At 35.6% G+C, this 23,232-nt stretch overlaps 1 protein-coding gene across 1 annotated transcript in view; it reads left to right on the top strand.

Moving 5' to 3' along the window:
• hth (Meis homeobox homothorax) overlaps nucleotides 1-23,232 on the top strand; it is a 369,578-nt gene that overhangs the window by 345,110 nt on the left and 1,236 nt on the right. Inside the window, exons 13-14 of the mRNA XM_018540853.1 lie at nucleotides 484-542; nucleotides 22,769-22,934. Coding sequence (XP_018396355.1) covers nucleotides 484-542; nucleotides 22,769-22,932 — 223 coding nt within the window. The 3' untranslated portion in view covers nucleotides 22,933-22,934. The remainder of the gene's footprint in view (nucleotides 1-483; nucleotides 543-22,768; nucleotides 22,935-23,232) is intronic.

Raw genomic sequence — 23,232 nt, forward strand, 5'->3', positions numbered from 1 at the left:
GGGCGCCGCGACGCTGACGTCGGCTGACGTACGCCCTTCCTCTTCGTGTTTCGCTCATTCTACCGCCGTTCCTCCATGGTTGTTCCTATCTCATACTATATTGAACTTACCCTCTTGGACTTCGACCAACATCGAAACAGACCGCAGATCTATTGTTCGGAAAGCGTTCACATGGAAGCTTCTTCAACGTGGCTAATGACGTATCGAGGATTTTCTTCCTCTTTACCGAATTTTTCCGTTTTCTACTCGCTCATCTCCCAAACCAGTTACAGTTCGCTTATTCTTGATTGTTGCAAAAATGACGAATTGCTTCAAGACAATCTTCTTTTACATTGCGTATATCGCATGTATAACGCGAGATGAAAAGATGTAAATTATAATATTTACAAGACGAACTTATGAAAATAAAAGAAAGAAATTCTTTATTCTTTATTAAATAAATCCCAATTATCTTATTAAAGTTAATTGTTTTGTTTGTTTCAGGTTTATAAACGCGAGACGTAGAATTGTTCAACCAATGATCGACCAGAGTAATCGAGCCGGTAAGACGAATCCACTTCAGCCATCAAACATTTACACACATACATACAATACAAGAGACACGTACAATATTGTGCCATCTATGATGGATATAGTTCATAAATACATTTATTCTCCGGACTTTTCTCATATTTCTTATAAATTAATATAATTTATTTTAATTTAAACAAAATAAAATTTATTTTTTAGTAAGATGCTTTAGTAGGCCAATTTTTGTGTATTTCAAGATCGTTCGATGTTATTAAATTTTTCGATAGCTTCATGATGATGAAAAATGATTATTATATTTAATATGATTTTTTCATTACAATAAAAGGAAACATAACATTGAATTATTGTTAATTCTATAATAAATTAAATTGTACATAAATTTCATACATATTAATTATATATGTGTTAAAAATAAATTAATATCAATTTATGCAGAATTATAGAGTAATTTTTTTATTTAATATATTGTTTTTAAATGATATTTTTAAAAGTCTGATTTATTATAGAAAATAATTAGATTATGAATTTTAAATAATTCAAATTGATATAGTCATTTTTCAAATAATCTGAAGTATGCAATAATTTTATATTAATGTAAATACTTACAATTAGAGCCGATTGTTTCATCTTTCGGTAAAATTTACCTGTTATCTGGCAATCCGCGTACGTGATTGGGTAATCTTGCTATTCTTACCTAATAGATAAACTTTACCAAAAGATGGAACAATTGGCTCTTAATTATTTTCTTTTTGAATATATATTGAAGGTAAACAGTTAGTATGGAAACTTGATTTAACAGTTGATGATTTGCGAATGTGATTGTATAATACGAGTACAATTATAATTGATAATTCAATGCAACAGTCATGTCTAATATCTCTTTAATACTTCATGTAACCAATACTCAGTTTTTACATATTCTTGGTATTATTTTTTAATAAACGGGAACATTCAACTCAAATAAAACCTGTAGCGTATACATTATATTTGTATGCATCCGCAACATCCGTCTTTTCTCTCTGAAATTAAATCACTTCGTGATTCGATCATCAGTCGTTTCACGCTCATGATGGAAATTTGAATTTCACTTCTCTCTTGCATATCTGATTAATATCATGTCCGACAATCATTCCGTTTCGTGATTTAGAAAGTATTATGTATTATCAAGTCTCATTTCACGCGAATGGATAATTTATATAATTCGCAAACTGTCAATTCTCTCTTCAACAAAATTTTTAACATACAAGTAAAAATTACATTTTTAGAACTAAAATTTCTTCTGTTCTAAGTAATTATGATAATCTACATTATATGTATATGCATAATTTTTTGTCTATGAAGACTATGAGTAAATTTTTTTGTTAGATTTGTTTTAAAATATTTTTTAATTGAGCTGCATATAGTGTTTACAGTCACATACTAAGCGTTTATATTTAAAAGAAAAATGTTTTTTTACGTACTGTAATAAACTTATTGACTTTACTTTAAAGATAGATCAATATGAGAGAATTGAAAGTTTGATATCAGGAAAATGTATTTCTTCATCAAATAATCTGTAAAGACGACGCGTTTACGAGAAGAGAATCACTTCGTTTGCAGTAAAAGGCGACAACAACGAGCCTTCGTGTTTAGGGTAGAGCCATTCTCTTTCTTATACACGTACGCACGCGCGCGCGCATACACACACATTCTCTCTCTCTCTCTCTCTTGTTTTCTCTCAGTTAGGGTTCAAGGGATCGGTAGTGATTCGGATGATGGTGAGAGGGTTCTTCCGTGGAGTATCGGGTGGGCAGAGGTGGATAACGTTCCGGATAACGTTCGGATAACACTCGGATAACGGTGGGATAATTGGTAGCGGTGATCAGACCGAGTTTTACGATCAGGGAACATGCTCCCGTTGCTACAGTGGAAATTCTTCTCACTCTATCGGTCGTGGCCTGTCTTTCTCTTAGCCGTGTCTTTGTTCCGCAACGTGGAAAAAAATACTCGAGAAAAAGTTTGGTGAGGGCAAGTCGACTAAACGATCAAAATATACAGAGAGAGAGAGAGAGAGAGAGAGAGACCGATTCGCATCGTATTTTTACGACTGACCCCCTCATAAACACTCACTGAGTTACGGGTTATTTGCTCTGTCGAAACTGGGCTTTAGGGGCGCTTTATCCGTTATCCAAACGTATCCACGAAACGCGCTCTTTGGGATAGCAAGGAATCGGTCTCTTCTTTTTTATGCTTCTTTCTCTCTTTCTTTTGAACTGACGTCCGCTTCTCGCGAGCTTCTGCAAATGATGGCCTGCAGTTTGCTTCCATACTTTTGTACGCTGGATAAAACACTTTGTATCGTGTACTAAACATTCAAGTGTCTTTGTGAGAATCTTCTTCGTGAATATCATAAATGCTTTACTTTCCAGGTTTTATTCAAATTTACAAGAGTATGTTATTAATGTTATCAATGCTATAAGACTTGCGTGAATTGATGATTACAATAACATCCTGTAAGATTTTTGCAGACAATTAAAAATGTTTTCTAAATTGAATTTCAGAAACTTATTCGCTTTATTAAATTTTTTATTATATATACAGCATGCATAAAAAATAAAAAATTGACATCGACACTATTGAGAAACGCTTTCTTTGCTGAGTCAACAATATTAATAATTGCGACGCATACGTATTACTAGTGAATTCGAGTGATAGTTAAAGGGATATTCGCGAGGGAGATGACGGAAGAGAGGCTCGTGAGTATCGGGGGACGAGGAGAGCGAGAGCTTGGCGACCTGAACGTCGCCATTCGCATCGAGTAAAGTGGAAACCCGTGTACGCCAGATTATCATCCCGAGTCAATCCTGATCACAGTTCCATCGTGCCGCAAACAGGCAACCCACGACCTTTCCAGCCCTTCCGCTTGCCGGTGCCATCACCTCCGTTTTCTCGCCTTCTCTTCGACTGGCAAACCAGTTTCACTAGAAAAAGCACATCTTTTGCGCGCGATTGAAATCGATGGAGTTCTTCTGCGAGCTGTCCTACGTTCCGGTCGATTATTGTGGCCAGAGAATGACGCACGGAATATTTTCATGGATAGAAATAGATCTGATGAAGCAGAAGGAACAGAGAGAGAAAGAGAGAGAGAGAGAGAGAGAGAGAGAGAGAGAGAGAGAGAGAGAGAAGAGAGAGAGAGAGAGAGAGAGAGAGAGAGAGAAACATCATGAAGTCCACCAAGTTCGTAAATTCAACCATTTTTCCAATTCCTTAGAGATTCAGCCTGTATCCCTCCCCGTTTACTCCTATTTTGCTCTCCATCGACGATCAGCAGTCCATTAAAGCTTAATAGCCGAAGCATTAGGCCCTAGGGCAGATTTTGTTCCAATGGAAGTGAGATAAATATGTTTTTCAAATGATCCTAGTCCCTCATGATCTGTTGGTAGCAATGCTGAAATTATTATTTATTCTTTAAATGATTGTATTATATTTTTATACCAACGATAAAAAAACACTTTTAAATAATATAAATATAACTTATTGGTTAGTAAATGCAAATTCTTTAATTTTTATGAAAGCTTTTTAATTTATTTATAAAGTTAAATATTATTAAAAACAACAATTAAATTTTCATGCAAATGCTTATTGAGTAAAATTATATTAACATATCTGTTTAGAAAATTAAAGAGACATTAATAAATTATTTTTTTATAAAATATAAAAATATTTTATATTTCGTATTGTTAAATACCTCGCGTCTTTCCTTTAGACTATTAATTAAGCAGAAATTTCACAAGCATAACGCTGTCTGTCCACACGTACTTCGAATTGTGCCATAATCTCTCTCATGAATTCGAGCTCTGCGAAGAAATGTATTAAAATAGAATCATATACACGTTAATTTAGAATCTTAAGACGATGTCGGTGACGACGACGATCGTGCACGACTTGTCGGAACTTGCAAGCATGCATATCCTTCTCGGTTCACTCCTCCGTATCGAGCTAATGATGCACGTCGGTTGGATCATCAATCATACTTTCATTACGTAGATCCCAGCTGCTCCACATTGACTTCGTGGCCCGTGGGGCATTGTTATTATTCCGAGATGAGAGATGCATTCCGCGCACGAGAGCGTACTAACGTTTCGCGCGTTATACAGTCCGTGCGCACGGGAATTCCCGCTTATCAATCCTGATATTGGTTGTAGAAGCTATCGTGATTGGTGAATTTATGATTCATCCCGTTTGTCTTAACGATAATCCGTATCTGCGTTCACGAAGATTGTGACGCATTTTATTTCTTCGGCATGAGTTGTGCAAGTTATTTAATATTTTAAAAATATATAAAGTGCATCATATCGTCTGCAATATTTGTCGCAATTCTGATACTGATGTTTTAATATTAATGAAAAATATATTACTTAGACATTAAATTATGAATAACAATTTTGTGATAATCAATATTCACATAAAGTTATTTCTAATATAATTCTTAGTTTGTATTACTTTATGCGTACTATATAGCATACAATTTTTTTGCGTGAAGATAAAATAAAAATCAATGTATTATACATTTGAGATTACTGTTTTGATGTTCCTTTTTTGTCTGTTTCTTTTATCTTACATCAGAAATAGAATACATTTGGCGACGTTAACGCGTCATCAAGAAGTATAATTATGCACGACTTTCTAGTAAGCTTTATTAAAGTTCTACTATATACAGCAATTGTATTTGAATAGATTATAGTTATTCTCTATTTTCGGCAACAAATAAACGAAATTAATGTAAAATTAATTGTGTGCACATCTATACGGATAGTAAACTCTCGCACGTGGCGTTTTAACGTTATCGTTCCTAATACCGCTCATAAAAGCGCGCGTGATCCCTTTTAAATCCTCCTCCATTCAATCATACACGACCACCGCGTAAACACTCGAACCTCGAACTATAAACTATAAACCGATGGTGCATCGTTTTACGACATACAAGCTGTCGCCGTGTATCCTTCTTGCGAGATTCTATTAGGTTTATATGCGTGGAGAAAACCATGCCAGAGAGAATAGAAAGAGTACATTCTTCAAAGTGTGTAGAAAAGATACTGCAGTACAGTGAGCGTAATATATTATCACTGACATCTTGCAATAGAAATAATGATAATTTAATTGCTAAAGTTCCATTTATAATTAGTCTTGCGTATAGACATTTGTTATCCGACGTGCAAGATCAGGTGTGATAGCATATCTTTGTTTCCGTTTACTAAGGATGTATGCACGTAGTTAATTAATTAGAGTAAAAGCAGGGAATATAAAATACCGGTTTTTAAATTAACATTACCGCGACATAATGTATATGAAGACTTTAAATTTATGCAGAACTCTTGAGAAATATTAACTACAACATTCAATAAGTAAAAATCATCAAAATTTAAGTCCAACAACAGTATTAATAAAAAAATAAAAACTATAAAAATAGAATATGATATAGAATATCAAATTTAGGGAATAACAATGAATAACGTGATAAATGAGATGAAAATTTATGTAAATTGATCAAAAAATATACTTAAAAATAGTTCATATTTGATTGTATAATAATACGTGTAAAAAATAAAATAACATTATTTCACATGGACGATAAAGAACGAAATTAAATCTTGAATTAAATTATTTAAAAAATGAGAAGGTAAATAAGCCTATGTGAGCCGTGTCACAAGTTGTAATGTGTGTATGAAATTGTATTCTTCAAAAGAAATAAAATACAGACGTTTCGACAATAGATTTTGTCCTCTTCATGTACTAATATTATATTCCGGGAATTAGTGTTAGTTGTGGTAAATTATTTTATTTAAAATAAATATTATTAGCATTTAAAATAATCATTATTTTTTACAACAAGAATCAATTCTCAACCCTGATTCCTTATTATCTACATGTCTTTGTAATAAAAATTTCTCGTGGCAATAATAAGCAAATTAGAAATTGCAACTAATCAGCATAATATTGTTCATGTATAATATTATTGAAAAAGTTTATATAATATAAATATTAAAAATCTTACCTTCAATTTATGACAGCACTTTTTTAATAAGCTCTTGAACCTCTAGACGCAACAAAGATAAATAGATGCTACATCTTGTTCAAGCGTGTTTGCAAAAAAAGCTTATTGATTAAAGGTAGCTACTTATAATGAAAGTGCGAATGTCTAATGGTGCGAGAAAACATTTAATTGTAATATATGAGAGAGAAGCAACATTGCACAATCCCTTAAATTGATTCCACGTTTTCTTGATAGTAATTTCAATCTTCAAATATTTACTGAAACAACCTGTACATACTTGATTTCTTTTTGGTAGAACTTCGATGTACCTGCTATACTATATGTACAGCGCTGTCTAACGTCAAGACTGTATATAGTTACAGCGTTGGTAACACCGGTAAAATCGTCGTTCCCTCACGTGCTGCCAGAACGATGCAGTAAAAACGTAACAGCGGCACCGAAGTACCGTAAAGCTGCGACCGTACGGGGCATTTCGTGACGATACCGCGATAAAAGGCGTCTGCTACCTCCATAACAACGATACGGCTGAGGTATATTTGTCGAGCTTCCTTCTGTCTTGAAGATGACCATTGAGTCATTGCCGAATGAAATATACTTGCATTGCACTAATCCAATTATATCTTAATTTCTTAATCCAGTTTTTATAAATCATTAAAGTAAACATATATTATTACGCTTTTTTTTAAATATGCGTCGAATAAAATTTGAACGATTTCATTAACATAATTACAGTAGTATTAAAGTTTAGTATTTTTTAATTCAGGCGCTCTATATTAAGGTTTAACTCAATATTTGACGGCAACGAGTAATTATAAACAGCGATTAATGAAACAGTTTTCTTTTTTAATCGACATAAAGTATCCAATTACGACGTGAGTTAGTTGATCGCTCAGCAATGTCGTTATGTATCTCTAGTCTTTACATCTCTTTACTGACGAAAGATTGGTGGTCGCAACGATGACCGATCTATTCACTGATTTCTGTCGCGGCTTGTTTCTGCGTGATACAGTAATTACTCTTTCCAAGTATACGAGATTTGTCGTCCTCTTTTTTCTTCTCTGCAATAAACGACTTTCCACGAATTGCCTCTGCTATAATCTCAATAAACATCGCTTATTCAGGCGCACTCAACTCTTTTGCCTGTTTGTCGGCTTTATGAGTTGGCGTACGCATTATATTATAATATATTAGGTGTATGAGAGAATCATCGAGGAAAGCTGTTGCAACGTGTCCATCGACAATATCTTAATTGCTAGTTTTACTTATTACTCGTCAAGATGAGACGAGAGTTCATAGTCATAGATAACACAAGTAATTGCGTTTCCGTCGTTTGTTTTTTTTAAATCGTTGCTCGATTATTTTCGCATTACCTTGTCTCTTTTGTTGCATTTTCTTCTTCTCGACCGTTTTCGCGAAAATTTGATTATCATAAATTTGATAAATTGTGTTCTTCAAGCTCAGTTGTCAGATTATTTCCGAATATAATTATATGAATAGTGTTAATTAATTAGTATATTTTGAATGTGTATTGTAAAATGATTATGATTATGTCAATTACATGATAAATTAAAAAGTTTCAATGTACGTCGAAACTTTCATCGTACAGTAGCTTGGAACGCATCGAATGTTGTATCCAGTGATATAGCACAAGGACAGATCGTACTTTGCGGATCTAGTCGATGCAGACCATTCGTCACAAACTCGCCGAGAGCCTCAGTTTCGATAACGTCGCTCGATCCCTTCATTCTCTCTCTCTCTCTCTCTCTCTCTCTCTCTCTCTCTCTCTTCGTTTCCCGTTTTCGTCCGTTTCGATGGCTATAACTGTATAGATTTGCAAAACGCACTATCTGGCTGCCAAAGATCTCTTGGAGTAGAATTTGCAGAACGAGCTAGGCCAGACCAAACCTACATATAGCACATCCACTCCATCTCACTTGGCTACTATTCCCACTTTCCTCACATCGAGATTGCCCCAACCCCCTTAGCCTGGTCTTTTTCAACCCCTGATTCCCCTTAACGATCCCTTCTTCACCGTTTGTCGTGATCCTTCCTCTTCTGCTCAACCACCGGATCGGCCGGCGTCGTCCCTTTCGCGAGAGCTATCAATCAAGGTTGTCAATTTGTAATGGCGATTCTCTGTGTCCATCTCGGGGTGGGTCCAGACAGTCCACCGTCTACTTTTCTCCCTCTATCTTCGCACATTGGTCATCTCTCTGTCATCCTTCCTCCGTTTCAACTCTCAGCTAACCCTGGTTGAAGAAACGAGAGAGAGAGAGAGAGAGAGAGAGAGAGAGAGAGAGAGAGAGAGAGGATGGTAGATTTTAGGAAGCTGGACACTAGCCCGTTGTAAACGTTCCTGCTGGCACTGATGGGATATCGGCCGACGAAGAAAAAGAGAATTCTCTGCCGTCGAGTTTAACGTTCCCCGTGGACCCTGGCGCGCTAAATAAAATGGATGTTCTGGGGTCGAGAATCGAGAGAAATTGTACGGTGGATTCCCTAAAATGTCACCGGAGGCGCCAATATGGACTGCTTGATGGCGTTCTGACGCTGATGCGTCGAAATCGAACGCGTTTGATTTCAAAACGAATCCCATTTAATTCCGCCGAAATAAGCGATTGGTTTTATCGCTTATTCGTACGAGTCTTTCTTATAAAATTTTCCACTACTTCTCACAAGACGTCGAAAATTTTTATATTCTTTAGTATATAGGTATAAAATTTGTAATAAACTGATCACAAATTATTAACAATTATTCATGCAACTGTACAGTTTATGATTCCATTCTTTTATTAGTAGAAACAATTAACTATGTGTGGCCAAATCCGATTTATCATTCCGTTTAAATGCAAACTCGACCATCATGTTATTGTAAGAATATAACATGGAAGGAAAGTTTGAACTGAAAGAAGAAGCAGAGAATAGACGAGATCGATCGAATGAAGTCCAAGTAGAGACGATTTTTTTCCCCCGTTGTTCCCTACCGACCGTCGTCAAGCTCTTTTTTCTCTACGTTTCGTGTCACGTAGACGTGATATAGAGTTACTTAGAAAGCCGATCCCCCGCGCATTACTGCCCTAACGTTCAAAAGGTGCCAGAACAGGTCCTCATACGACATAGATCATACGTTAATTGAAATGGGGTTCATGCGCGCCAGTCGTCGAATACAAACGACTGACTTATAGAAATGTTATTATTTGCTACCATATAGCACCGTGGGGAGAATATAACCAGGACACTGTTGGGCTTAACGCAGGAAATTGCGTTCTGTTCATATCAACATTTCGTTAAGCTCGACGTATAAAGGAGCTCAATGGAAGCGCTATCAAATTCTTTTTGTTGCAACTAAAGAAACATTGTCGATAGTAGGAATAATATAAGCATGTATAATATTGTTATACACTATTTATAAATATATTAAATATATTATTTATAAATATATTAAAAGAAAATAATAGTAAGAGATACAACTAGTAAGAGATACAGCCTGTAACAGTTGAAATCTAATCTTTGGTGAATTTTAATATAAATTTATATGTCACATATATGTAATCATTTGAAATATGCGCCGAGAGAATTGATTTTCTGGACTTAGGAACACAACTGAACTATTGTAATAATATCACAAATTAAATTGACAAGCAATTTAATGATTTGATTCTCAATTGAGCATGTTATTAGAGAGATGTTGAAATGTACTGAAAATCTGTAAATAAATTTATTGTGAAAGATATTATCTCGGCTGAAAATCGAATCCGGATCTTTAAACATTTTGTGTGCGAATATCCAAAATCTTAAAATCACCGAGGACTTGAGAAATATTCTTCGCAAGTCGATATGTAGGAACATAACGCATTTTTCAAGCAGCGTGTATATCAAAATAACATATACATATGTTAGACAAAATAACAAATTCATTGAAATATCTACATTAAATTATTACGTAAAAACGTGCATATAATTTTTAATGTGGAGTCGCGAAGTACATTATATTAAATAATTATTAATTACAAAATTGCAAAAAAGAACACAATCCTAAACTAAAAATCAAACTTCGACGGAATTGCTGTTTTACCGATTTCAATAGGAACTATATATTTATGATTCACGTATCATATTGACACACTACTACATATTACTACATTAATATCGCTTGCACGTATGTACCTAAATTTTCTTAAATGATTTTCGTCGATTTAAGTGTCTATAAGTAAGTCTAATTTTAAGAACTCCATATTGTTTCCTCGGATAATCTATTAGTCTGGAGCCTCCAATTTTATAAGTAAATAGATTGCAGAGCTTTTTATATCAAGTAAATGTTATATCACGACTTGATATTGGATTAAAAAATTGTAAAAAAGGATTTTAATTTAAAAAATGTTTACTATGTTTCTTGGCATAAATTTGACGTCACAAACTAATATCAATGCGTATATTTTAATTCTAGAAAAGCACTTCCATATCTGTAAAAATATAATATAAATATGTGATAATTTTTTACGGTAAATTAGACGATTTTAGGATACCCTTAATAGATTCGCCATTGTACTTGCGTAATTACCGAGCACTAGAAACTGCCGGCAGTTAATACTCGACCGAACGTAACAATAACTCACAGTCGCCTCCCCTAACTGCCGAACTTTGATCCATTCTATGTAAACGAGCATAGGGTCCATTTCGTTACGCATAGGTATATAAATTGGCACGAGGGCGGGAATCGCTCGGACACGGAAATGAAGTCTTGGACGGTCACGATCGGTATGAAAAGATAAGGTCCGAGTTCTCGAGGGCGCTGGACAACGCCTTTTCTCCCTCTCTCTCTCTCTCTCTCTCTCTCTCTCTCTCTCTCTCTCTCTCTCCTCTGTTTCATATACGCTTTCCACTCCACCAACGAGATTTTTCATGACATGGATCGCGTCCGGTGTATCAAGTCATACCCAGAAGGCTGGAACTTCTACATAGCACGAAGGGTAGCCCTATCTTATCGGCGTAGCCATAATGGCCTGTTCTATCTCATCTCCAGTCTCGTTGACCGTTTGCCCCTAGACCACTTTCGCCATCAAGGCTTTACCACAGTAATGGCGACCAGGAAGAAACCTGGCTGATTTGCCGCTTCAGCATCAGCGAAAGAGGAAAAAGATTCGTATCATGAAAATATCAGCTTGCTCATCTATTACGTACTTTTACTAAACATTGGTTTTAAGTCGAATATACGAATCGTGCATCACAATCTTCCAGAATTAAGTTGTTAAATTATTATATTGTATATTTTTGAAGAGTTCAGACGTAATTTTCGTTGAGATGAATAATAGAAACTGATTGGAATTGAATTTGGATTGAAAAAAAAAAAACGTTTGTTCAGAATTGATAATTTTTAAAAATTACATTAAATTAAATAATAAATTCATCACAAAAGACTTTACTTTTCATTAACTCTGTGTTATAAACATGCGTGAAATGCGTGAGAATTTGCAGTGCGGTCCATCCATCGCGCAATACAGCAAATGCCAGATTGCGAGATGCAATGCATTAACGATGCTGATGGACTATTCAATTTAATACAGCCACATTGGTTACAGTTATAGCAAGCTTAATAAAAAATGTTGTATAAAACGTGCATCACGTTGGAACGCTTTAACTCGTACGAAGGCTACTCTTCATTTAGGCGCGCTTAAGTACAAGATAAGAAGTTCAACGTAGGAAGAATATATTGATGAAGCTGACTGGCTATTAAGCATCTTTATCGCTCATCGGTCGAAGGTTCCGCGTCCGCGAGTCATGAAATAAAGCTGTCTGCAAAATGCATTTCATCTCTACTTTGAGCGGTCGAGTTGGCCAAAGTTCTATTAAGAAATGGCATGCTAAGTAATTACATCATATGATACCTATCGATCTGAAAACCGATCCTACTTTTTCCTGACCTGGAAAAAGCCAACAAGAATCGTTACTTATGGAGGATTATATCGCACATTCAGGAGAAACGAAACGGGGTTTCACAGTGGAGTTCCCTTTGCGACATTTAAACGACCAGCTACCGTCGGAGCTTATTTATGTCTGTCGTAAGGAGATACACTTCCGACATTTGTGGCTCTCATAACCTCAGTTTATTGACACTGTTAAGGATGGTTCATATAATCCACGGATCTTAGACTTTAGGCTACAATGGCAAGTTCAATGCGCGACGCATAGCTTTGTTAAAGCAATACAAAGACAGGTGCGAATTTAATAGTTTTATAATAAATTTTAATGATAGCGTCATATTATAAGCTGCTGCGTTAATCTTTATTACTCGATCGAAAATCTTGGAATGATTTATTTACGCATATATATGTATGTCTGTACATATTACGAGCAAAGTCCGCAAGTGGGCAATGCTGACATTGTACAGCAGGCAACTTGGGCAATGTCAACACTGCCCACTATGTGGACTTTGCCCATGCGCGTAATATGTAATACACAATGACGCTGCGCTTGGCTTAGTGCCGAAACACTATCACGTCTCCAGATGTGTGTGTGTGTACTTTTAAGTAAAGTTTTTTACCGTCATAGTATATATTCACACAGACTATAAAAGTTAGTATCTATCTTTAAACGATACAAAATCTTAAATTATTACATTTCATAGTTTAATAATAATAATAATAATCTGTAATCGCCATTTTGTTGCATTGCTACTGATGAAAAAGAAATTTTAATACAGCATTTTGATAGTTATTAATAATTTTTTGCGAAGCAAAAAATAAAGATTTATTTGCAATGTATTAAACTATAGATCAAGTATTATAGTTTATATCTAATGGATTAGTTAAAATATCTAAATACTCTATGCACGTATATAAAATAATGTATACTTCCATAAAGAGAATATTGCATTTCTTATGCTTCGTAACCTTATTAATATTAAATAGTTTATGGCTAGTGCGAGAAATATTCTGTCCCTTTGTATCTGTTCATTAATTATTTATCGCGTCAACTAAAGAGTCAGTCAACTGCGAGCATTCATTAGATTTTATCAGAGAGACCAGATGAATTTTGTGAATCGCAATACCGCGTATTGCTAACAGAAATTTATGTCACTCTGCGATAGCGCGGGTGCACCATAGAAGAAGTTGAAGAACTGGGTTAAAATATGCCAACGCCATTACGCTAACTCGAAGAGTAGAGTAAATTAATTTTGGCTTGTCACAAGGATGATCATCCATAAATGCAATAGCTTCTTTGCTTTCCTCATCGCTTCATATGTTCCGCGTTCTCTTCTTTTCTTTCCCTGATTTATCGATCCAACATCATGCTCGAGAAAAAGAGTATGCAATAATCGTGATTTATGTATTCATTACCAACCACTTCGGCGCGACTTGTTTGCACTGTTTTCAGCTGCTGGCGCACAATATTCGCCCCGATGCTGCAGTTTGTTTTCAATTTTGGAGGTTTTTTGGACAGGACGCATTATTGCACAATGCTTCGATCGTTGGTCATTCTCCAAATAGCTGTTGCGACATTTATCTATGAATTATTATATTGTTGCGAATTATTCTTCATTCTCTGTTTGATTTAAATTTTCCTACTATTTTTTAAATCTTTTTAAAATTTCATAAAGTTTATGTAAATTTTCTAAAATTGTGATTGAAGTATAGCTTACATAAATGATTATTATTTAGAATAGTGAAATCAATGGAGATTTTACGAATGAATTTTACTATTTAATATGTTATGCAACCAACACTAGCACGAGCGGGATTTCGTTGATTTTCGTTGCCAACATTCTCTGAATGTTCTGCGGATGAGATATGCTTCATAGCGGCAGCTGGGCCGATCGATGTCCGTGTACGGTTAGTGGATATTCGAGTAGAATGAGAACGTTGGAAAGAACCGAAACGGCTGGGTGCGCGGGGTGGACGTTAGGAAAGGGAAGTTGCTTGCTGGAGACAGCGGAAGAAAAATAGCGGAAGTCATCGACCTCCGAAGGGCTATATATCAGAGAGGGTCGCGGGAGGATAGTAGAGGAACCTCGGCGAGTATTTTCATGTACATATACAGATCCATGCCTGTGTGTGAATAGGTGGAAAGGGTAAAAGGGGGCGAGTTTTCGTGCGATTCGCAAAGTGTACCAGCTAGAGGAATGAGAACGAAGACATTGAAGAGCTAGAAGGACGAGAAGGATAAGAGTTGGAGAAGTAGTTGAGGAGATAGTACAGAATCTAGGATAGTAGTCCTACCGTTTTATCATCTAACCAACGCGAGGACAACGACAATGTCAGCGGTGGTGATTTTGTTCCTTTCTACTCTCGTTCGCTCCTCTGCCAGTCGGGTTTATCTTAAATGAGACTCCTGGAGGGCTTAACTCGGCTTGCCATGGTTACTCCGGGTATCTTTTACTCGCGCCAGGCTATATCTCTGATTGATTAAATTCCTGCAATTACGTCGCGTCGTATATCACACTACCGACTCACCCCAGAGAGAACATGTTGAGCAAAACTGGAATTCGAATGGTGAGGCGCGTCAAGATTACCCTTCGTCGGTGGATTTGCGTCAGCAATACGTTTTAGATTTCATTGTGGTAGACATCCTACTGACACAGCCCAAGATGGACTGAATTGATAAGGTTAATTTTACTTCAGATAGTAACTACAGTATAATAACATATGGTGGTATTGTAAACATTGAGCATGTGCAAATGGACATAAGTTTATCATTTAATACTATGAATATAATACATAGTATGAGATTAATCGTTGCAGTTATAATCTTATATACTTAGAATCTTATACTATATGTAATTTATATAGTATTTGTGCTATTTGTAAAATGTTTTATCACACATGTATTGAAAAATATAAATATATTTACATCACAATATTAATTATAAAATCTAGATTTCCACGTAAATATAAATTGAGCGATATATCATGTTTTGTACTTCATAATTGTACGCATTACTACTACAATATTATAATAATGTTATACCGCGTCACTATTATTATATTTGACATTGGTGTATGGATATAGCATTAGAAATATACAGGGTAAATTACGGCACGCGTTTCGACAGTGTGACGCAAATCTGAACAAGCGATGCGCAACAATGCCAAACGATTTCCGCAATTGTTGCTATTATCGTTTTAATCATAGCATTTACGATCACGCCAGCCTCAACAATAGTAATGCCGCCGAAACAACACAAATACATTGTTACTTTGTCACAATACAACGACGCTACGACACTGATATTATTTTCCGAGTCGATGACATTATCTACAATCACCGTCAAAATGAACAATGTGTGGGAGAAATGCTTACGAACAGAAAAAGAAAGCCCGTACAGAGAGCTAATGCAAAAAAAGACAAAGCATGTAAGAGATAGAGGAAAGGAAGGAGGAAAGGGAGGGGGAAGAGAGAGAGAGAGGGGAGAGACAGAAAGATATAAAGGATAGTATAAGGGGGAGCGAGAATAGGAGACCAGGCAACAGCAGGGCGGATGAGTTATTAGATCCGGCGTATCCGGTATTGCGTCGCGGATGACCAATAGTTTCATCGAGGGATTGTTGAAGGTTCCGGAGCACATTTCCGACTTCCGCCTGGCGAATCGTCCTTCCGTCTGCCTATCGCTTCTTCTTCGTCGTTTTCTTCCCATCATCATCGTTGTGGTCCCGTCGGCAGTTGCCGGAATTTGCGAAATAGAGAAGCTCGAACTCTCTAAGCTATTCTCGGAAAAATACCTATAGAAAGGAAAGGCAAAACTTAGATTCTTTTTTTTATCAACTGCCAAGAGATATGATTTGACTCGCAATGGGTATCGTTCGTATAAACGTCTTCACGATGATACGTATCAACTAATGTACGTTCTATTTTGAGAAATGTCATTAGAGCAATAGGATATGAAATCGTGAATTAATATTTAGAATTGTTTTATAGATGATATTTTCAGACATTTTTACTTTCATATTACTTAAACAAATGCTTATGTAATACTTGTCTTTTCTTTGTTACCAAACTTAATTGTATTAAAAGTATAAAATGAATGTGAAGAATGTAAAAAACATTCTTTCTATTTTTATAATCTGATTCCTTTCTATATCGTCCTTCGTTTCTCTTTCTCCCCTCCCCCCCCTCTCTCTCTCTCTCATTTTCTATCTTTTACATACTTTCCATGCTTCCGTTTTGTATTAGTTTTTCATCAGCTTCCTTTTTATTTTCATGAACGTTTCCTTCGCTTTTATTTTGTATACTTTCTATTTTTCTTGTTATAAATGAATTTTATTTTATATTTATTTCTCACTATTTTAATTATTTTCTTTACTTATATATATATATATATATATATATATATATTTTAAATTTATGCCATACGTATACCATTGAGTAAATTTTCTCTCAGTTTATTAGAAGTTTATTTTAGTCTTAGCGCCGAGATACTGTCGTGTCTCCTGCTTAACGCTTACATAATATTATATTACAATTTATAAATTATACTAAATTATTAGATTTACTGATAAATGTAAAATTTGGATTATTCAGAAATATTTTTTCAAAGGTTTTGGTAATACTGTATCAAATATTTTATCAATAAAATAATTATATTTTATATATTTTAGCAAGGTTCAATGTTGTGAAAAACATATGCAAAAAACATTTAATCGATAATATCTGATCGAATGCCATATATAATGAGTATAATTGAATTAATAAGCGTCACGAAATGAATATTCGCAAGGCGTTACGAGTTGTCAGACAGAACCTTGCGAAAGTGAAACCCAACAATTTGTCCGACCCGGTTTAACCGGCTAATCCTTCGTCCCGGTACGCCGCAGCTTCGAAGTACTTCTTCGTGGACCTTTTCGTCGAACACTTAGCGCTCCTTGCTTGGTCGCTAATTAAGTCGTCAATTCCGAGCGAGTCGTCGGGATGAGATGGAACTTGGGTGCTTCCTTTAAATCTTGAGTGGAAGTTCGTTACTGCACTCGGCCACGGTGAACTCCGGAAACTGATGGTTGTTACTTAGACTGCTCATATCTATCATGGTTTCCCTTGCTCTCTTTCTCGCAAGCATCCTTGCTATTTTATCCTTCCTCCTCCTCCTCTCTCTCTCTCTCCCCCTTCGTCTCTGTTCGCGGTTTTAGCACCCTCCTTCGCGAAAGCTCCTGGAAACTCTGTCGGTAAGGTTAGGTCAGGTTATATCGAACCTAGGAAACCTCCAGCGAGAAGGAGAACTCGGCTTGAACTCCGATGGAACTCCGGACGGAAACTCGGCGTGAACACTCGGCGTGTCGCCACCAACTAAGTTGGAAAACACCACCCACTAACCTCCGTAAGGATTCCTCGCTCATCTAGGAAGCATCGGTGGCAGCCAGAGAGTCCGACCACCTTACACGCCTTCGTATACCTTCAACTCTGATCCTCCGCCTACCACTATAAACATGGGTCAGGCTGCTGCAACCATAAGTTACTACTAATGTTGTTCCTGTGTTGCGCGACTGAATTCGTTGAAAAGGATTTTGGAGATAGTTAGCTAGTTTTAAAATTTCTGCGCGATCTGTTTTATTATAGCTTCTAAACAATATAACTTTTATGTAACTTTTTTAATTTTTTTGATGACCAAGTTAAATTCAAACTAATGGTATATACATAAATCACACAGTCAAATAAAATTGTGAGCTGCAACAGTTATTAATGCCGAAACATTATAAACATTACCGTGTTTGCACGGATTACTGTATTTGCAAAGGTTGAATAATTCAGCTCTGCAGACATTTTGGCTTCTTTTCCGAGTGCTATTTAATGGAATGAGATAATTCAAGAAATGAAAACAATTCTGAACCCTTCTCCGATATAATCAATTTAATAAAATCTCTAGCCATAGACATTAAGTAACGTTCAGAATCAAAGTAAAATGAAATTTTTACAACGTATCACTATCTGTACTTGAATGGAAATGAAATACCATATACAACATACTGACATCACATTTAAATAACATTAAAAAGTCTTAGGATATTTTGTAGCTTTAATGTGAATTTCAGTTTAACGACGCTAGAAGACCGTGAAAACATATCTTCTTACGAAGTAGTTCATCCTTGAGTTCCTAACTTATTTTCTTCTCCTGTTTTGAAGGAAGCAGTTCCGTTTCGCGGCCGAACTTTGACATTCCACTACTTTGAACGAGTCTGTCGCGAAAGTTTAATTAGATTCACCTTGAGGCAATTCCAGGCTCTTCTTCCATCGGTCGCTATGGCAGCAAGTTAACGAGTCGATAATAAATTTTATTCAGTTATAAAGATAATGCCTTTAATGAATTTGAGGAAATTTTCAAACTGCTTCGTTTGATTATCATAGAATTCTATTAATGTCGCTATATAGTTCGAGAGATAGAGAGAGAGAGAGAGAGAATTTCTGTTACTTGTATATATCTTTCTTAGAGATCGTTTTTCTCTTTCTTTAATATATTATATAAGTCTATAGCGATAATTAAATTGTACGGCTATATAAATATGCAAATGAAACAAAACATTGTCAAACGCGTTTATATTATAATTAACGTATACATACATATATATATATATATGTATATGCTACCCTACTGTCTCATATAACTCGTATTATTATTTTAAATAAATTAGCGATCACAACTTGAAATATATTGGCGCTTTCTGAGCAACGGGTTTCATGCGACGAATGTGACGATAGACGAGTGCGTATGCCAGGGGCTGGGTAGCTTTGTGTGTGTGGATTTACACGATACCGAACTACATGCGATGAATTGACCTCGACCGGGGAACTTTATTGCATTACGCCATACGGCGTTTTTCGTAACGTCGTGCGGTCTCGTTGCACTGCGGGCTCTAACCTCATCGAATTGACCCTCTACTTTGGCTTAATCCGAGACAAAAATAACATTCTTCGTCCTGCGGTATCCGGCCTCCGTCGGAGAATCAACGAATTCCCCGGATGACTCTGAAAAGCCGCACGAGGATTTCCAACGTCGTAAGAATGGCTATTAAGACGGTGATAATAGCCGGCGATATAATTCGCCTTTGTTAATTAAAGCGTAACGAGGCGATAGCTCAAAGGTTTCATATAATGAATCAGACTATGCGATCTTCATCTTTGATCCTTTACAATACGACTCATGATTTATTCACAGGAAATTCCCGGGACTATTTTATGAATTTCGATTTTATCTCAAGAGATAAATCTAATATACCTATTATAGATATTTCTTTTATTTCTATATATACGAGACTTAATCAGTTATTATGAAATTTTATTTCTTATTTTATTTATTATAAAATATAAAAATATATAGATTAAATTGTTTAAACAAAATTTAATCTATAGATTTAATTTGATTTTCAATAACAATAGAATTTCATCTTACTTAGTCTATATACCTTGCATTGTTATTTAGTTTTACTTGTATGGTTATTCAAGAAAATTTCCTATCGCGTACGAATAATTCTGATTTAATCTAATTGTATTATATCTTGTTCCAAAATATTTTGCTATGCATTGCCATGATGACTTAATCACAACATAGAAAGGGATGATTTTGCCAGAAGAATCCTCGCGAGCACACATCACCGGATTTTACTTTTCCCATCAGCCATTATTCGATCGGGTTTCTTTTCGTAGTTTTTTTTTCTGTTAACGTTGCAAGGAACGAACGATTTCTCAATTTCCTATATTGTCGGCTATCCCATCGATGCCCCGCTGCGTTATAGCATAGTTTAATCACACTATACAAGCGCGCATCCCTTAGCGAATATCGCATTCGTTAGCGAAATATCGTAGTCGCTATAATATGCGGCTACATTCTGCTTGATGTACACAACTATACATGTTGCGAGATACAGCATGCCGTACAAAACATCTCCACCGTTTGGAAGCGACGCGACGTCTAAATATTGCGATGTCGTTGCGAAATTTGTAATAATTTTTCGAATTTTCTTTAATGGTACATTGTAATAGTATGATAATATAGCGCTTTTCATATTTAAATATATTTTTGTATTTGTGTTAAACAGCTTTGGACTGTTAAAGAAAATATTTACGTCATTTTCTTAAGTGTGATCTACAATAAGTGACAATACCTCGTCGTGAGTCCCAAAGGTTGGGAACTATTAGTTACAAAGTGCTACTTCCGAATGCAATAGAGGGTTACCTTTAGTGTCTTGCGTTACCGATGTTATTGGATATGTAGTGATTATGCTCATCGAAGAAGTAACGAGGAATGGGGAGTGGTTACATTGAAGAGCGTTGCGTAGTTGAAAAACAGTCCGAAGGAAACCGAAGAACGAGACAGATCCTGAACGAAGGGGGATGCTTGCAATAATTGTGATTTACGATTTGGTTGTTGGCAAAGTAAAGCGCGGAGAGATCGTTTGAAACCGTGGCGACGTATTTTGCGAAGCAGAAGAACTTGTCGGCAGGACGAGAAGATGAAGAAAAAGTCGACAGAGTACGAGGGAGGAAGAGAAGAAGCGAGATTACGGGCTTCCCGCTTTTTGACAAATCACTGATGGAAAATCCAGCGAACCGTGGAGAACCGCGATATACTAGATTGTATCTTTATACTATCTTGTGTATCTATGAAAACACGATCTTAACGGATACAAGTTTTAATTGGCGTTCTTTCCACGATTTTTTGGAACCAATGGCTTAACTTAGCATAGCTAATAATGTTCTATTTTGCGACACAGGGATATCAATGTTTTTTTTAATTTTTTGATAATATTAAATATATCCAAGGTGTGTTGCTGCCTGATATATCGGCATGTCTTATTATACGCTGATGATATGCTAGATACTCTAGAACGAAATCACATGGGTTTTCATTTTTAATATGTATACATCTGCGACATATATTGTTTGAAGATCACACGCTGTTAATGCGTGTATAGCTTAATAAATCTACAATGGCAAACTGTATATAATATTAAGAGATATAAGTTGAGGGAGGAAAATTTTAGCATATGAAAAGCTTAGAAAGCATTTCACAGTGGCAGTCGAGGCCTCAGTGTTTCGGACCTCAGCGACATTCGTTTATCTCTCTCTCTCTCTCTCTCTCTCTCTCTCTCTCTCTCTCTCTCTCTCTCTCTCTCTCTCTTCTTCTCTCTTGTGTCGTCAGCTTCGGTTGAGCACTTACTGGCATAGAGGGTAGGACGCAATCAGTGCTCTTGATTTATCGTGGCAATATACATTAAGATACCGACATTAAAACTAGGGGAGTCTCCCATGGATCCCGAGGTTCCATTATCGCTTAGAACAGAGGAGAGCTGTCGTCACATTGCATCGAAATGTTTGGATGAGATTGAATTCTCAGTTGCACTTGACACTTCGACATTTTCTTGAAATTAACAGTGATCTATTATTCGCATGCATCTTTATTTTTTTTTTATTAGCAATAGCAGAAATCACAGAGATTTATTTATACTGACTGTTGCTAGCAACTGGATGCATTATCTATTGATGTTATACTGATTATAAACAAAACTATTACAATCGTCAGAATATCAAGAGAATCTTTTAATCAATAATTTTTATTAAAATATCACACACACACACACACACACACACACATACGCACATCAATTGCCAGTGTCACGAGTAAATTATAAACATTATTGAATAGTAAATAGTATTACTATTAAGTTTTATATATATTTTTTTATGTTACAAGATATATAATTTCGTTCAATCATTTTAATTATGTATCTATTATTTTAAATTTAATTAGATACATACTTGTAATTTACGCATTATTTATCGCGCTAATCGCTTATTGCCAATTATTGCATTCATATATTTTTTTATATTATTTATTTAATATTTTTTAGTTATTAGGATTTCTTTAAAAAAAAACTAATTTATATTTTCTTTCTTTCGTCAATATGTGTTAAACAAAAATATGATTCAAAAGAATTTGCTAAAAATGCTAAGAATATTATATTTAGAGTTTACGATATAAGCTTTTGAAATTATCAGTGATATGATCGTGACTTTGGTAAATTACATCACACAGCTCGCCGTGCTCCCCGATATGTGCTCGTCTCGATCTCCCTCATCCTATCTCTTTGCCATGAGGAGACTGAGTATCGAGTGGGCATCGAGGTCTTGAGTTCCTCGAGAACTTTGGAAGGGGTCACGGCGAGCTTGTCCAGTACCCGTCTGCCAATTACGGAACAGAGATCTAACCGTAGTAATGTGTAGTGTTTCCACCATTGTCCGCAGGACCAAGTGGGGCATATAGTCCGGATGCGACGATGGGTTATATGATGGACGGACAGGCGGCCAGCATGATGCACCGACCGCCCGGCGATCCTACCTTTCACAATCAGTATCATTATCCAGAGTACTACGGACATCACTTATAAAGGTTTGTGTATATTATACTAATGTTCTAATTAACAATTTTTTACATTGGATTATAATGTCATGAATTGATTACTTATTGAATTACATTTTCATTATATATAATTGAAATTTTTATAGAAATGAAACATAATCGTTCACTTTTACTCTAGAAAAATAAGCTAGAGGATTTAACTTATTTTTTTAATTAATTTATTAATATATATATATATATTATTATTTAAGATTCCTGTTTGTATGTAATATCATGATCCGTTTATTTTTCGTTCTTATTTACTAAATTGTCGTGACTTTGTTTCTAT

Source organism: Cyphomyrmex costatus, unplaced genomic scaffold (assembly GCF_001594065.2).
Source record: "Cyphomyrmex costatus isolate MS0001 unplaced genomic scaffold, Ccosl1.0 scaffold270, whole genome shotgun sequence".
Lineage (NCBI taxonomy): Eukaryota > Metazoa > Arthropoda > Insecta > Hymenoptera > Formicidae > Cyphomyrmex > Cyphomyrmex costatus.